The sequence below is a fragment of the Rhizoctonia solani genome, chromosome 8 (genome assembly GCF_016906535.1).
Source record: "Rhizoctonia solani chromosome 8, complete sequence".
NCBI lineage: Eukaryota > Fungi > Basidiomycota > Agaricomycetes > Cantharellales > Ceratobasidiaceae > Rhizoctonia > Rhizoctonia solani.
In genome coordinates this window covers 425,752-443,133 of record NC_057377.1, presented here as the reverse complement: position 1 = coordinate 443,133, position 17,382 = coordinate 425,752, and the positions used below count along the sequence as shown (strand labels likewise).

The 17,382-nt window shown below is 46.6% G+C and overlaps 5 protein-coding genes across 5 annotated transcripts; 3 read left to right on the top strand and 2 right to left on the bottom strand.

Annotated features, from left to right (window-relative positions):
* Positions 1-3,057: 3,057 nt before the first annotated feature.
* RhiXN_09600 (uncharacterized protein) lies at positions 3,058-4,089 on the bottom strand (the record flags this gene model as incomplete). The annotated part of the gene is made up of 3 exons (XM_043329416.1): positions 3,058-3,344; positions 3,399-3,814; positions 3,881-4,089. 3 exons carry the CDS (start codon positions 4,087-4,089, stop codon positions 3,058-3,060), a joined length of 912 nt encoding a protein of 303 aa, XP_043182250.1.
* A 1,671-nt stretch (positions 4,090-5,760) lies between these two features.
* RhiXN_09599 (GPI-anchored small secreted protein) lies at positions 5,761-8,286 on the top strand (the record flags this gene model as incomplete). Its single annotated transcript, XM_043329415.1, has 10 exons — positions 5,761-6,074; positions 6,133-6,227; positions 6,281-6,341; positions 6,393-6,666; positions 7,032-7,414; positions 7,481-7,514; positions 7,559-7,628; positions 7,694-7,754; positions 7,817-7,862; positions 7,918-8,286. The coding sequence occupies 10 exons, from the start codon at positions 5,761-5,763 to the stop codon at positions 8,284-8,286; spliced, it is 1,707 nt and encodes a 568-aa protein (XP_043182249.1).
* Positions 8,287-8,789: 503 nt separating this feature from the next.
* On the bottom strand, positions 8,790-11,707 carry RhiXN_09598 (NIF3 (NGG1p interacting factor 3); the record flags this gene model as incomplete). Its single annotated transcript, XM_043329414.1, has 13 exons — positions 8,790-8,982; positions 9,038-9,351; positions 9,409-9,503; positions 9,564-9,678; positions 9,733-9,790; positions 9,843-9,945; positions 10,005-10,129; positions 10,739-10,880; positions 10,936-10,981; positions 11,033-11,157; positions 11,227-11,392; positions 11,446-11,638; positions 11,694-11,707. The coding sequence occupies 13 exons, from the start codon at positions 11,705-11,707 to the stop codon at positions 8,790-8,792; spliced, it is 1,689 nt and encodes a 562-aa protein (XP_043182248.1).
* Positions 11,708-12,592: 885 nt separating this feature from the next.
* RhiXN_09597 (uncharacterized protein) lies at positions 12,593-14,740 on the top strand (the record flags this gene model as incomplete). Its single annotated transcript, XM_043329413.1, has 7 exons — positions 12,593-12,655; positions 12,716-12,918; positions 12,964-13,139; positions 13,197-13,356; positions 13,407-13,479; positions 13,537-13,705; positions 13,803-14,740. The coding sequence occupies 7 exons, from the start codon at positions 12,593-12,595 to the stop codon at positions 14,738-14,740; spliced, it is 1,782 nt and encodes a 593-aa protein (XP_043182247.1).
* A 989-nt stretch (positions 14,741-15,729) lies between these two features.
* RhiXN_09596 (uncharacterized protein) lies at positions 15,730-16,976 on the top strand (the record flags this gene model as incomplete). The annotated part of the gene is made up of 4 exons (XM_043329412.1): positions 15,730-15,839; positions 15,910-15,944; positions 15,992-16,836; positions 16,890-16,976. The coding sequence occupies 4 exons, from the start codon at positions 15,730-15,732 to the stop codon at positions 16,974-16,976; spliced, it is 1,077 nt and encodes a 358-aa protein (XP_043182246.1).
* Between the last annotated feature and the right edge of the window lie 406 nt (positions 16,977-17,382).

Genomic DNA, 17,382 nt, shown 5'->3' with positions numbered 1-17,382 from the left:
TGCGCGGGAGGTAGGGGAATCAATAAAATTTTGTTATGTTTACTATTTGTATCTGAATTATACTGATTGGGCTAGTTTCTCCTCTATATATGTATAGAGCACACGCATAAATTTGCTCGTAGCTGAGTATAAATTTCCATAAGACCACGGGCTTGTGAGTCCTCCAACTCGATGGCATACACATGCATGATGGCCTGAGAATATCTGGTCTAAGTGATAAGATGCTAGGAGATTGATCAAATTATATATCTGCTGCACTAAATTTACCTCAATGGGTCTGGCTGTCATCGATTTTTCTTCTAGAAATCGCATCGATGAATGTTTAACGCACTCAAATCACCATAGTTACATGTTATCCGATAACATCCATCCAAAACTACTAACACAGAGATACCAGAGTGGCAGTTTACTTGATATATACACTGTCTCTCATAGTACTGAATGGCGGATGATATGCAAGATATGACCCCAGGTAGGGAACTTGTGTAAAACAACAAAACAAGCAAACATTTGTTGCTTTCTCCCTGCGGCTTTCTATGCTATCCATGGAAGTTATCCATGCTCCAGAGCACATGTACCCTTTTGGTTGTATGGATTTCGACGCCCTGAAGCTATTCTGGTATTCAGTGAGTCCGGGGAACGTATTGTTAATGATGGTGCAAATGATGACTTTCAATGGCATCACTGTTGTTGTGACCCACTACGTACCATCAACTCCAAACCCTGCCCCAACGGTTGTTCATGATACACAGTGTAACTATGCGTAGTGGTTGTTGCCTTCAAACGATATATCCTTCCAGATCACCGTGTAACCCATTATGGAAATTTGATCAATGATCAATAAAATCTAATAAAGTGTGAGCCCCTCGCTGCTATCTCCCAAGGGTTGTGGCAGTGCGCGAACCATCTCCCCAGGCCCCGACTTGCGGGGCTCCTCAGTCTCCTGACCATGGTTCTCGTCTTATGAGAATGCATAGCCTGACTTGTAGGTACTCATTTGGTAGATATTTTCCAAATCATTAGAGTAAAATAATTATATCAAGTGTACGCCCGTTACTAGATGTGACGAGGACATCGTTCACGCATGCCCACTATAACCCTGGCAACTCTGTAATGAGCAGAGCGCAAAAACTGAGGAACAGCCGTAAATATGCCACACAGGTGCCCATCTTTAGGTTATTTGGGGCGTATTTTTCCCGGTTGGCTTACAGGTGCCCCAGCAACTGGCCTTATACACAGGTTACATGCGCGTGGTGCAATCTATAGACTTCTAAACTCTCAAGCACATTCAACTAGCCAACCGTCCACCTTCATTTCATCAAAAATGGAGGGTATGTCGCTAACGCTCTTGTTACTCTATTATCAATTGAGGACTCAATTGTTCTCTGAATGTCCCGATACTTCTAACAACAGTTATTCTTGGATGCGTCCCCAACAAACCTGCTCAGCTGTCATCATTTTGAGTTCAAACGCTTTTACGACCAGTTAATCCGCGATCTAGATACACAGGAAGACCTCGAATCTATTGTAGTCACATCGGCCGCATATTGTAAGGAGAAGTCACCCAACCACGAGTTTATTTGGATTGCCTTTGAAAACACTCGGCGCTCCTATATTAAAAACTACTTGATTCTGGATAGGAACAAATTCGGAAATGAAACCAACCCGCATAGGACTGTGCGGCCAAGTATGCAAGAATCGACCTCCGTTGTTGCACAGGACGAATTCAGAATATCTTGCGATGGGATCCTTAACAAATTGCTCAAACGCTGCAACTTGGCACCATGCAAGACGATTGAAACAATAAATTTTGCCTCTGGTCATTTTCTTCCGCTCTATCATCTGGCTGCGGTATCCATAGCCGCATGTAGCCTTCGCGACCGCTATCACCTCATCTGGGCAAATTGCTACTGGTTTGCTGGGATAGTGTGGGAGTGCATGATTGACAACTACCCCAATATTACTCACGTCGTGCGAGAAAACGCAAGGGGAAAGTTTAAGCGTCTGTTTTCTCATACTAGAGATGTGAATGAACTTCATGAGGTACGTATAAAGGTCCAAGATTTACTCCTTAGAACGAGTCCAGGAGCCTCTGAAGAAGACCAAGTAAGAGTACACGCATGCATACATAAGTAGAGCAAACGCACTGAAGGTAATTACCATACAGGGCCTACAAAGTTCGCAGCCACAACTACAGCCACAACTAGCGTTACGTCCGAGACGAGGCAACCTAAGGTATATTCGGCCCGCCCTCAAAATTATGCTTCGTGAGACAAGGGACCTCCTCGTAACTAAGAGAAAAAAGGGCCTGCAAGCTGCTGGCTACTCGCCCAGAGAATATTACATCCCTCGGGGGAGCTCCGGCCCATTACGAACCGAGGCCCATGATATTATTACACGAAACTCTATCCATGCATTGCCACTTCGTACCCGCTCTCTCCCCTCACCGCCTTCTCAGTCTACCCTGTGCTTGTCGCTTTTACGCGACTGCCACGCTCACCGTATATCGTACCATAACGAACTCGCGTCACCAAGTTCTCATCGGACCACCTCGTCGACATCGTCCCTATTCGAATAGTCCAACCTATGCTCACATATATACAAAGGGTAACGCAGAGATTTCAATGCTCTTCGTAGTTCTCAACTTTAATTTACTCGTTTCATCTATATCTCGTGCCCTTCGACGCACACCCCTTCATCGAAAGGGTCACAGTTCCACAAGATTAGAAGGTGGATCTACCGATGCATGTATTTACGAAATCAAGAACACAGGCAGAAATATTGTACAATTCATACTGCGTATGCGTGTTAAAGCGAATCCAGGACAACATACGGAGTACAGAACTACCATGATTCGCGAAAACCAACGAAACTCAAACTGGTATACAAGTTCAAAGTAGAAAACTTTTGTTGTATTATGAGCCAACGAACAAATGAATTAGGACAGAACAAATCATATTTAGGCAGTCCATACTCATACACGACATTCGACAAAGGAGAGCATAAAATTATTAAGTTCTACGTTACTTGACACTCGACATAAATAATTGTGAGCAGTTAGATAGAAATAACGACCAAACGGTAACCTTCTTTCTTGGACGAACATCCCTCTTGTTGTTGTCTTTTCATCCCTGCATTACACATTTTCCTGCGTCCACAAATGGAACTCTCGCCCGGCTTGTTATCCATTTGTACAGATGCACGCCACTCGGCTCCTCGTGTTCCACAACATCCTCTTTGTCGAGGCTGGACGTGTGGTCGATCAGGAGCTGGATACTGAATCTCGCTGCACTCAGCAGTACTGGAGACGCGCCAATCCCCCCGACATAGTGTAATTTCCAAGCCTATGTACATGTCAGATATAGCCGGCGGACTTTAAGAAACCATGAAACACTCACGTCTGGGCCTAAAAAACTGCTCGTTCCAAACTTCCAATAGCGCATTTACGCTGGCTGCATTCTTCCTCTTCATTTTCTTCTCGATCGCGCGACTCACAAAGTACCCGGTACAACCAATGTACTTTGTCACTGGAAGTACTTTAGCAGTGGCCTTTTCTCCCTTGGTCAGTTGAGCAGCGATTCGAATGTCTTCGATCAATCGAGCCCAGTCGTGGTCGAATACGTTGTACTTTTCTAGAATGTTTGAACTAAAGGTATCAAAGGCATCGTCCAAGAGTTTCTTTCCCGGTTTGGCATGAACAATGAAAGGGTACGAGAGTGCTTGATGTGCAGCCTCTGTCGGGGGATCTCGACTGAAGCATGATGGCATCGGGTCGAGCGGATCTCGGGACTGAATCACTTTGGTATCTGGTTCGCTATTTACACTTTGAATAGTCATTAGTCAATATAGTTTTACTGGACAGATACGCGTAAATACGTACATGGACTCTGTGGACGGTTCATCGTCAGGAGATGAATGCGTTTCGGATCTCGACGTAATGCTTGGAGCCGGGAGGGAAGTAGCAGCCTCGTAGGTAGGAGGTGCGTAGTCGGGATAACTAGTCCCGGTATCTGATCTGGCTGGAGGAATCACAGTCTGGGTAAACTTGCTAGAGCTGGAGTCGACAGCTGTCCCAGTAAAAGAGTTCATTATTAAAAGGTAGTTGGGTTGACTTGAGTGAGACAAGACCGATAGTGATGGGGCTACAAATAGTCCGAAGTGACTTTATACGAGACCAGTGCCACCGCATGTACGAGCTGTGTCCAGCCAGCTCGAATCTTTGGTCAGAGGTCATCGCCGATAATTGTTCGGGATACCCATGACCGAACGACCCTCGGCCTCGACTTGAATTGGAGCACATAATTAAACATCGCTCCAGCTCAGCTCTGTAAAGATAAAACAAGCCCGAGCAGAGCCTCATCTATTGATTTTGTCGTATTCTAGCGTTAACACTCCCACGCGTAGGACTGGGGCGGTTCCACACGCAAGTAGTTCGACCGATACCTAATCGGCGAGCATGGTGTCAGATATTTGCTAGTAGGGGGCCCTCAAGTGACGTCTGTAATCGTAATGCCTCGAGGGGTAGTGAAGAGTTCTCAACTCAAAGAAAGTACTGGCCGCAGTTGTGCCTAGGTGAAGGAGAAGAGAGGAACTAAGGCGATTTGGGTCACGTTTCCTTGTGAATAGCCTGAGGCGCCCCGCGCTAACAACAAAATTAATTTAATTGGTCGGCCACTAAATTAGTCGAGATGATTTCACAATTGTATAGACCGCAAAATTACCCATAATGTGTGGTTATTAACCCCTCAAGATGCAAAGATATAGTCGATACCTTAGAATCTTATGAACAAAGTTGGGATCGTCGCAACTTGAGATGGCCAACAAGTATATGGGCTATGACTTGGAGCAATGTTTTTATTTAACCAGAATGAACAGAGAGGATATAAATAGCTTAAATGAAATATAAACTAATTAACTCTTATGGAAGTGTTGATGGCGTCGTAACGACTGATTGAAGGGGGCTGTGTCACTTTGCCTGTTTCATAGTTACCCTATATATACATGTGTGAACAGGCGGATTTATAAATAGCTCATAAACACAACTATGCACGTTTAATACTGAGGCGTTCTCACGTGTTGACAAATTTGTTTCTCAGAGCAGCATTCTTATTCGGTATCTACGCCACATTTTCATGGACGGAGCTGTCTGCTTGTCACCTACCGCTCACGGGAGTGAGAGAGAGCAAGAGATTAAGTTCAGCCCTTGGGATTTAGGTTGGACAAACTGTTGTGCATGGGATACATTCTCCAAACGTTGTGCTTAATATACCTTATTAAATCGGGCGTTATTTCACTTCCAAGGGCATATACCTTTATCGAACTGTGATAGAGGGCGAGTGCCTATACCATCGTGAAATACTGTGCAGACAATTAAGCAAGTGTAGTTAAGACCTAGGAACATTAATAGTATCAAAAGATATCTAGAAATGGATAATACAAGGCGTCTAAAGTGTGAATAGCACCACACCTCCCTCGCCCACACCACGAGGCCTGAAGGATGGTGTTCGACCCTATGGCATTTCCTTGGCAGTGACCGGATATTCTGGAGCTCGGCCCTTTGACAGTTCCGGATGCAAGCCGAATCACGAAATGGTTCGACCACAGCCCTCTTTGTCGGCATTGTGGATTCGGCAGATAAGGGCACTAAAAATGCACCCCAACGCCTTCTTTGGAGCGGCGCAAGATGTAATAGAGTAGGCTCTCAAGGTGGCTGTAGGGGGAGGGAATAAAATTAGCCAGGATACCAAATTGCTTCAAGGGATGTTGCCGGACGCGCGACCACGTGAAGGGAAGTTCGCGCCGTACAAACACGGAGTACGTCATGAGATCACGCGCCAAACTTCCGCCAACACGGATAAATATAAAGTCTTCCCCTTCATCCTAAAAATCGCAGCCGCAGCCCTCTTCACTTTCCGCCTGCCAACGACAAGCTCTCTTTCCCAAGCCGCAGAACCCTTTGCAACCAGCAACATGCGCTTCACTATCTGTGCTTTGACCTTGTCTGCTCTCTCTGCCGTCTCTGCTATCACTATCACCAAGCCTGATAGCAGTGGTTGGAAAAATGGCACTGTAACGTGAGTTTCCTGCATGTCGGGTGTCTTTACTTTTACTCACAGATCTTGTACCAATCAGTACGGAATGGACCAGTGTATCGGGCGACCCATCAGTCTTCACCATCCAGCTGCGCGACACAAACACTCCCTCAGTAATCAACCCAATGGCTATTGGTGCGTAAATGGTCCATTCCCCCCGGATTCTTGGCTAATTTTATGCGCCGCAGCCAATAATGTCCAAACCGCAGCTGGAACCGCCTCCTTTGAGCTGCCTATTGTACCACAAGTGTAAGTCTGAAATAGATCACCGCATTTATCTCAACCAACATGCGATTACAGTCAAACCTATGTAATCGAGTTTGTAAACATCTCAGACATCAACCAGGTCTATGCGTCGTCCACCACATTCCCTGTAGTAGACGTTCCACAGTCTGCATCCGCGTCTGTGACTGCGACTACTCCATCTGCGACTAGCGCTACTTCGACCATCACCACTTCGACCGTTTCCTCGAGCAGTTCGACCGCAGCCCCTGCATCGACCAGCCCCGTAACCAACGGTGCACTTGGTTTGCAGGCCCCAGCTGTGATTGCCGGACTCTTGGCTATGCTGGCTGTGCTTCTCTAATTATTACCAAGGTGCCTGGCAGAGACTATTGTTATCCTTTTCATACCCTTCATTCCACCTCTTTCCTATATGTAGTGTCTAGGACCTTTGTGGAGCATTGTATATACAGCTCACTGTGTTTTTAATCGGGACTTGAATTATTCTGCCATATCTGTGGCGTCAACTTTTCCTTGGCGCCGCGTTGATACCAAGACCCCACTCCTAGTTCAACAGGGGCCAACGAAATTGTTCTGTACAGCTCCACCTGTCCAGGGTTGGTGATTACGTCATTATCTATGTCGCCACGGCCACGAGGTTCCCTGATGGTCATTTTGTCAACCACCATGCTACCAGATGTATTACTGGTCGACTAGTTTGGAATCGCACCAGAACATAGGGCCAACTACTGCTATCGCGTCTTGGCTGGTGCATTCACTTGCGCGCTGTTGGCTCGAGCCGTACTCATTAGCTCAACGTGGGCACAAAGGACTCGAGACTGCCTGGGAAACGAAGACTTGCAGGCAAACACTTCGGACACTCTCTTTCTTGCGGCTCTGCTCTCCTTTGAAACTTCACTCTGCCATCCACGCTGTCGGAGCGCTGTTTATAATTCACTGGATCGGGCCAACTTGAACTCTTCTTCTTCTACGATGATATCTACTTTAGTGATTCTATTACTTTCGTTCATCTATGTGCAGGCCTTGGTCATTACTCAGCCGGACGCGACGGGGTGGCCTAGGAACTCTGGGTTTATGACGTGTGTACTCACTACTGTCTTCTTGACTGTTGCTGTTGCTTAATACCTTGATTAATATGTTGTCAGGGTGCGCTGGACTACGAGCCCATCAGACCCACCTGTACGTCACGATTCTCACATAACGCCAACATTCATTAAGCCCAGACAACACATCTAGGTGTTCACGATGCTACTGAGGGACGCGAGCGAATTGTCTGTGGTCAATCCTTTGGCAGTTGGCGAGTCTTGATTTGCAGTGATGTTCAGCCAGGGGACTAAATTTTCGAATGCTATTTTTAGCTGCGAACGTTCCCTCGTCCTCGGGATCATTCCAGCTCGACCTTCCCACCGTACCAATATCGTAAGTATGACAAACGTCATATATCTCCTTTGAGCGAATTGAGCGAGCGTTTTGAATGGTAGACAAACGTACCAATTGTTATTTGTAGACTCGACAAACCTCACCCGAGTAGGTCCCAGCCGTCATCTACCCGCCTTTATTCTTGCTTACGTCCTTTTGTTAGATATTAACAACCTCACCTATATTCCCCATCACCAATTCCCCACTAACAACCTCGTCTTCTTCCGAAACTATCACCCAAAAGACAGTCACCGTTACATTATCTGCACCACTATCGACATCTCCACCCGGTTCATCAACGACCTCGGGAACACCAACTGCCAACAACACCCTATCAACGCCCACGTCCATAACTCGGTTTACCACGAGCACCTTGGGAACAACACCACCGGGAACTGTTACCGTGACAGTTACTCCCGATCCGGGGTCGTCGTTTGTTCCTATAAATTCCGCAGAACGACCCGAGTGGACGTATGGATGGGTTGGGCTGTGCGCTGTGGTTGTGCTTTCTTTTTATCTGGACGGATTATAGAATCGGTTGTGGATTATTTGGTATGATCGATCGAGGATTTTTTTCTGCATATATATACCATTTGACGATGTTGCATGTATTAGTACAGTTTAATGACTTTTTTTTATATCAGTCCCCAGCTTTCAAGTTGCGAACTATTTTGGTTTGGAGTATGGGTTTAAGTCTTTAAGTGTTTCCTTTATTGCTTGAACAAATGGCGAGTTCTGTCCTCGAGTGTGGAGGGTGTTGATGCCAGATTCATGCGAGATGAAGCAGGGTTTGTGGTCGTTCTGAGATTCATACCTGGTCCGTCAGCTTACTGCATTGTCTTGGGTTTGGAAGCTGCAAAACGAAATAAAAAGTACCGTTCCCTCGAAAACTTATTCGCATACCCAATCGTACATTAAACGTAATCATTTCAGACTACGAACACTAATCGTGCTATTATTTTGATTTCAATCGATTCATGTTCGGCATACACCAGGTTATTTGGATGGATATTTTACTCGAAACTGAGACCTTGATCATGCAATCTTTACAATAAGTTTACCGGATGTGCCTCGCCCGGTGATGTCCGTATGAGTTTGGCGCATTCCTTCAGTAGTGAAAGGATACTCGGAATGAACAGCGACCTCGAGCTTCCCGTTTTTGATGAGGTCAAATAGCTCGGTAGCGTATCCATGGAACTCAGCCGGCTCGGTAATATAGTTGTTGACGCTGGTGAGGGATAAGCTGAATTAGCACGGTACTAAATAACCTAAATCTCACTTACACGGGTCTACAAACTTTGATGTTCTTCGGGCCAAGCTTGAGCACAGAAAAGGGCGGGACAACACCACTGGCATTGCCAAAACTGGCGATTGTACCTTTGCGGCGGATCGAAGTAAAGTTGCCTTCCCAGGTTGAGGCGCCAACGCCATCAAAGATAGCTTCAACACCACGGCCCTCTGTTAGCTTCAAGACTTCATCAGGAACGGATGACTCGGAGTAGTTGATTATATGCTTCGCTCCCGCCTTCTTTGCTATTTCCGCTTTAACTTGCGATGATGTCGTACCGATAACATTTGCGCCGAATTGGCTGGCGAGCTAATGTTAACATGCCTTAGTGGAGAGGATACCCAAGACTAGGATTTCGAAATTCACCTGTACCAAAAGGAGACCAACACCACCCGCTGCTGCATGGATCAGGATCCATTCACCTTTCTTAACGGGATATGCCTCCTTTACAAATGTTAGGGCTGTTGAGAAATGGCGACACGTTAATTGGGTTTCAAAGGTATCTGTTGTGTTCTACATACCCGTTAAACCTTGCAGTAGAGAAACTGCTCCTTGGCGTGTATCAACGCCTTCAGGAAGAACCTGTACATCCTTCCATGGGACGGCGACGTATTCGGCAAATCCTCCGCTTGCCAACTTTCAATTCATTGAGTCATGTATTAATGAAACCGGTGTCCAAATTAAACTCACGGCAGCCACTTTTAAACCCTCTTTAAACCCGCGAACTTTATAGTCGTTCGAACTGAGGCTGTAAGAGTAGATCAGGCGGGAGAATCATGCAGCTTTATTATGTTACCTACAGATCGGCTGAACTGGGAAGAGCAACGATAGTTCCTGAGACCTCCTGGCCAAGCGTAAACGGGGTCTCCCGCGGATACACGCCGCCTCGGAAGTACGTATCAACTATAAAATGCTTACATTAGGCCCCCTACACCAGATGCATGAATCCTTGGAGTACTCACTAAAGTTGACTCCTGCCCATTCCGCCTTGACCAGAACTTCTCCGGGCTTAGGAGTCGGCACAGGGATATCTACAACCTCGATCTCTTCGATGGAACCCTGCTTGTTCACTCGAGCTGCCTTCATGCTAAGACGGATATATCAGAATTGAAGCTGTGGACCGCATAGTGGTACTTGCGTTTGAGGAAGTGGCACCATGGTTGCTAATTCTTGTATGCGGGATCTCGAATTGGATAATGGAGTAGAGGGCGCAAGTATGGGCCGAGCCAAGGGAGTTATTTGACGGGATATTTGAGTCAGTCGACGGACTGGTCGAGAGAACATGGGTGCACAATTGTGTGCACTCGTTGGGTTTTAAATGCCGTGAGAGATTAGAATGCGAAGGATGACGAGTGTTTGCGACATGATAATTAGGCCGGTCGGCGATAACCCGTTGATTGCGATCGATCGGTCATAGGACAATATACCTGATAAGTACGCGTAAGCATGAGATCGCAATTGAGTCATGGGTGGTATGGTGGTTCAAGTTAATCTCGAGTAAATATCGCCTAGAAACAGTTTTGGGCATATGTTATGGTCTCTCGATACGATGGCCAGTGGGAAAATAACGAAGGGGGTCAGAGTGATAAAAGGTATGGTCCCAACCTATTTCCTAGTTCAGGAGGTTTGCTAGTGAATGAGGCTGCAATCGTTTGCATTACGTCGCAATATGACAATGCTGAATCACAGACTTTACACAATTTTGAGAGGATCTGCGTCTGCTTTACTGATAACAACATCATAGCTCTCGCCAGCTAGCTCTTCGTCATCGTCTAACGCCTGCTGAAGTTTTTTCTGGAGTGTAGGAAGATAAGGCCGCTCCGTATTGGAATGACCGCCTGAGAAAAACAACGGTCACGCATATAATACCCATTTACATATCATTGTACTCACATAGAATGACCGAAGTACCCTGAGCGACTGCTGCTAGTACTTCGTGCTAACCTAAAGTTGAGAACTGATCGATAACGGGGGTAAATAATAGGCTTACGTGCGACATTTCTCCAGTGAGATATGCATCAGCCTTGACACCCTTGAGAAGCGAGCCACCAGAGCCGGCGCAAATGGCGATCGTACTAATCTGGGGCTCGGCCTCAGGTGGCACGCCCAGTTGCACTTTAGATAAATTGCGGAATCGAGTCAAGACTAACCGTTCATTGCAAAATAATACATAATACCACTCACAGTGGTTTAGCCCACAATACGCCTTGACCCGTTTACAAAGGGTTTCCAGGCTAACCGGTTCCGAAAGAGTTATGAGTCGGCCCGCACCCGCACCACCTTCCTTTTCTTCACCAATTAAACTACTTTGAGCCAAAATTCCGAGGCTTTCGGCAAGAGTATCATTTACCTAACGAGGAGATTCTCAGCCCTTCGTCGGAGTGTAGCATCGATGCAACTCACCCCACCACGAACCGAGTCCAGTGCAGTATGTGGGCTAAAAATAGAAATTCCTTCCGCCGCACAACGAAGTAGTGATCGTTGGAGTGGATTGGTGAGCGTAAGAGACTTGAGGCCGGAGAATATGGGCGGGTGGTAGGCTACGATCACCCCTGTATCGTTGTTCAATGCTTCTTCGACTACAGCTGGAGTCAGGCTGGGCGATAATCAGATGGGATAGTAATAATGGGTCCAATTTCATTATCACGTACTCAATAGTGAGCATCACTTTAATGGCTCCAGTAGACCGATGTTTAGGTGACTCTGTCTCTCATTAGCCCTAAAAATAGCAAGTAGCTGGATGTATTGTACCGAGGAGAAGTCCGACCTGAGGGGATTTTAAAGTCTATCTATTAAATGACGAAGGAGGACCCACATTGTCCCATGCTTCGGCAAGTCGTAGTGGACCAATTCCACGCTCGAAGGATCGAGCGACAGCTCGTACAAGGCCCATTAAAGAATGACTAGTTCAGCTTGATCGTCGTTGGGGGGTCAAGCGCCAGGAATTTCCAATGATAGTGGGTAACTTTTATGATGCTTTAGGTCCAATCAGCCCCAAACAAATAGCAGCGACCATCCTAAGTCTGGCGTCAATAATCTGTGATATTTTTTGTTTGCTTGCGAAATTCACGGGGCAGGATAGAGCTACGCCAATTGAAAACATCACAACGTCATTATTTTGAGATAGTTATTGCGCCATGTCGTGATATATATCAACAATCGACCCCCTTCTCAAACCTATGTGGCTGGAAGGTATGTAGCAGCACAAGATCTCCCCAAATTAATTGACGGTCTAAATATAAGACTGTATAAGATATGTCGGCATCTAGGTACTCTCGAATGAAATAAAGTCTACTTTATGAAGCGGTCCCTTGGAGAAGGCGTGCCCAGCTACGACGCCTCAGGATGCCTTTCGCTTGAGCCAAGGTTTGTCAGTCTACAGTTTATAGGCTAGTCCGACCGATAAGCGCTGACACTCAAGACGCGATTTGTCAGCATCCACGATGGCCTCGGTTCTGGGGTGTTCGGCCACAGTAGAGGGTCCCCTCTCTACCACCACACACCGCTACCGCGAGCTTTCCTCGCCATATTCACGTACCAATAGTGCTCTATGAGCCACAAAGACAACTTTCAGCTGGTTGACGTACAAGGATGGGATTGGGATCTTCATAGCGTTGGTTCATACCTTTCTGTTTAACTAAAGAGCGTATACTGAATCTCAATTGCCGAATAGGTCTACTCGGCTTACATCGGCCATTTCCAAAGCCACGCGGTGCCGTGGTATGATCGCTCATGGGGTCACCTATTCAGCTCTTTCGATGACTTTCTTACTTTTGGATGGCCAACAGTCACGGTGACCGATAGCCGCACTGGCAAGGGCCATATTGTAACCCGAGCAGGGAGTGTGGGTGCGTTTGCAAAGATGGTTAAAACTCGGTATGTGTGATGTTATAGTCGGGGCGCCGGTCTAATTCCTTACAGGTTCGGCGAGACACTCCCTAAGATTTCCAATGTCATGCAAATTATTCCATATGAACATACTCAGCGGCACCTGAGACAAATTGCAGACATGGCTACTTATAAAAAGGTTCACGCGACTCTTCCCGCAGCCGAGTTTTCGGCTTTTAAATCAAGAGTAAAGCACGGAGATCTGCATTGTGAGCGTTTGTCCAACCACTTGATAGTTCTGTTCTAACTTGATGTCTTCCCTTTAGTAATTGACAAACTTTGGCATTCGCGCGAGAAAAATTGGCTTTCGATTCGCTTTGTTTGGTCCGAGAAAAGTCTATTGCCCTTGGAATGGGGATATGCGGCCGTGCGCTGCGCCCATATCAATGCCGTTGGAAGTTGGCCACCGAAAGAAGAAAACTTTAGGTGATTGCATTACAGTTGTCAAAATATTGTGACCTTATCGTGTCATATAGGAAAGGCCACTTTGTCGTAGCTGAGTATGCTGATAAAGTCCGCAACAAACTGAGGCCCACCCATCCATGGGAGGTAACTCACCAGTTATAGGACAAAACCAACCAAATACTAATCTGCACGTATTATTAGTACGCATTTGGCGATACCCATGTAGTTGGAAAGTCGAAGCTTCCCGATGTTATTAATTCGGTCATCAGTTCCCTGGCTACGCCTGATTCCGAGTCTGTAGCCAACTCACTTGTTCTCGTTGGCCACAACATATCTGGAGACCTTGAGCGATTGGCCGAGCTGAAAATAAGTAAGTACTACTCGGATGCACTCCAGACATTTCTGTACCGCCGACTATATCCTTCACACTTTCTTGTATAGATGACTAACGAAAAATATTTGAACAGAACTCCTCCACAATATGTTGATCGTCGATACAGCTGTGGCGTCCTTAAGGCATGGGATATTTGGACCACAATTACCACCAGCTGCTCCTCTCGCCCGTCTGTTAGCTGCTCAGTCGCGGGCTCCGCGCTGCACCCTTGGTAATGCCGGAAACGATGCCTGGCTTGCACTTGGGGCAATGATAGCCATGGTTGACCCAAACTCGATCCCCCTGAATACTGCCACTATTGGAGGGCCACTGCCTTCGCCTCTTCCTTACCCGCCTAAAGCTGCGAGTCCCAATGGATTGCCCTCACCTATAACTGTGCCCAGCGCGCGACCGCGTTACAATTCTCAAGCACACCTTAGCCCCAACTCCCCGTCCCCTTTGCCGATCCCAGGAACCCCACCGGTAGATGGTTTCCCGTTTCCATCCCACAGTGCCAACCCGAACGCACGTCCAATCTCGGCAGTGTTTGCTCGCCCCCGGACGGGAAGTGCTGGCGCCGAAGCCATATCGCGTTTGTCACTGAATGGCCTGAGCCTCAATTCCGGTCCTTCGCTTGGCTTTGACACTGGCGTGGGTTCTACATCCAACCGAAATTCCCGTCCGATTTCTGGTACTTTTGGTCACTCGAGCGGCCAAAGTCCTCGCAACAGTTTGAACCTGGGGGTTACTAGCCCTGATGAATTCGGTGGAGTGGGAGGACAGGCTCAGATAAGTCGAAGTTGGAATGGGCGTTCAGTGCTAGGTAATGGGCGCCCACAAACTCCCCTTGGGTTAGGAGGAGGACTCCTTGACCTGAAGCCAGGAAAAAGCACCAAGGTCGTTGTTAGCCCTAGCGCCAGGCCGGGTGCGGGTGGTGATAGCAGCGAAGACGAAAGTGAAGTTGCGAATGAGAGCGAAGATGATGAGCCTGGCACGGGGCTCGCACCTAAGAGTCGACCGATGGTTGCTTGATCCTCATTTGGATATGATATCTATCAACTCTCACTTGGACTTTTCCCCTCGTTTTTCCCTTTTCTTTTTTGCTATATGTTTTGGGTGACCCTTGGCTCTTATTTGGTTATGATTAAACATTACAATAGCTAGATGCCATTAATTAATTATGATTTCTCAGCAAAAACTATCAATCATGAACAATCTCCCACTGGTGCGACTACATATACCTGGAGATTTCGAGTTGTATACCTTGCGATACGTATAGCAAATTAAAAGTGTCATACTCTTATCAGAGGGTATATGGCTGTCTGCTCAGCAAAACCCCGTGTTCGCGATTGGGCGCAGTGGCCGTAATTAAAGCTAGGGGTTGTGGAATGGCACAATTGCGGATGATTATACTGGTGTAACGGTGTAATTGCATATAATTATACCATTGCACAATCCTAGCCTCAATTATACCCCAGGTTTTCCCAGGATGGCTGGTTGACAAACAAAAGGAAGTGTTCCATAGGGGACGGAAGCCTGAAAAGGAAGAGGATAGCCTCTCTCTCCCTTAACTCTGATTACATTTAACAACTCAGGATTCCACATTCCAAGATTGAGGAATGGTCATACGTTACCGCTGACCTGTGGATCATAACAATCGTCGGAGTCAGGCAAACCGATTTTTGTTCCTGGAGTTACCATAGATGTTATTTCAATTAACAGGTGCGGCTCAATAAGTTTCAGATTTTGCTCATGTATGATAACTATTGTGACCCACAGTGTAATGCCAATTTCAAGCGCAACATTGCGCCCGTGGCGATAAAGCTGGCTGAGGTGCTGTAGTCTCTGAATTTCCAGCAACTTCAGTATTGCAACGAGAGATGACTAGAATAAGAATAAACCAAGTAGCAGCTGCTATGATTTTGGGACAAACTCACACGAACCAACAGTCTGGAACTTCTCAACACGAATATTCCACGCGTTTTCAACGCAGTGTTGCTCCCTTTACACGTGTTCACGGTATGGCAGCTCCCGACACACAAGATACCTATCGAACTGTTGCCCAGGGTGATGCGAGACTCCATCCTGAGATATGGGACTCCACGACTTCGTCGCCTTTATATGCTACCAAGTTTGCGCGCAACAACTACACATCTCTCTCCCATAACTTGGAGCTCGTTAATCATGAATACATCGCTTAGTACTAGCGAACACCATACACCAAATGCGCTAACTTGTAAGTCAATAAAGGAAGATGCTACATAAGCTAACCGAAATATCCAGCAGATCTAGAGGTTGCTTCCCGAAAAGCGGGGATACGTCCCCGTCCGTCGCGACATAGACGGTCCCTCTCACAGGTCTTCCCTGATGGACTATGGCCTAACGCTCCTACCGGCGTCAACCCTAGGAGAACATGGAGGGGATCAGTTCCGACATATACACCGTGGAAAGTTCAGGGGTTATTAGATCTACTCTTCGAGACCCTCCCTCCTCATTTAGTTTTCATTAACGTCACGAAAACTGAATACCGTAAAATGAGAACGGGATCCCAACACGAGTTCATCATTGTTGAAGTGGAAGATGCCAATGTTGGCGTGAAGAACTATATGATACTCGATCGTACTGCCAATCCCTTGGCGCGATCATCGCCTACGTTTATTTCACGCACCATAATAGCGTCCTCAAAAGTGCTTGCCGAGGACCAGGTTAGAGTATCTTATAACGGGGACAAACAGCAGTTACTACAAGATTGCGGATACGGAAATTGTATCCTCCTAGCAGAGAATCACTTCGAGACCACAAAAGAGGAAGACAAGCTCAAACTATATGAGCTTGTTGCCTTTGCTTGTCACGCTTCTCAGGATCACCCTAGCTACAGTTTATTGAAAAAGAATTGCTATTGGTTTGCCGGGCTAATCAACGACTACCTCAAGTCACGAAACCCAGACGGCTACAAGACTTACGATGACCATAAGGTTCGGAAAGGTGCATATCGCATATTCAAGGCAATCGGGTTAGATATATACTACCGTACCACAACGGACGAAAAAGAAAGGGAAAAAACAGCCGAATTCATAATGGCCGAGTTCGAAGACTATACAATTAACTGGTTGGAGTCACGATTGGAAGTGAGTCCCAGCTGTATATTGTAGTTGAATAATTCACATTTGAGGTAAATTAGAATACCCGGCAATATTGGGAGGAAGAATTGCATGCGGCCCTAAGTCACAGGGGTTATGGCTTGCCGACACCAGGCGGTATTCAGTAAATACGTATACTAGTCCGTTCCAAATAGTAGGAATGTACAGATTAATACTGCACTCCGGATCAAGGCTGATACTGACTGTATTAATTAAAGTTGTATAAAGCAAAAAGCTATTGTATTCCCAGCCTAAATTAAATCAAACGGATAACAGGGACCCGAGGGCAACAAGAGCAGGGGACCCCCTCCCCAGACGTCTGAAGCGCAACAATTAATGGGGCAACGCGATGAGGAGATGAAAGAGAGTGTTATAGCAGCGGATGATAAACCGGTAGTTTGTGACACTTGAGCCACTCGAGAGCACACGAGCATAGAGTACTATGAGAACATGACCCAAGAGATAGTTCTAACGATTACGCGTCTCATAAATAGCCTGCCGAGGATATCCTAATCGCGCGAGGTATATGTTGTG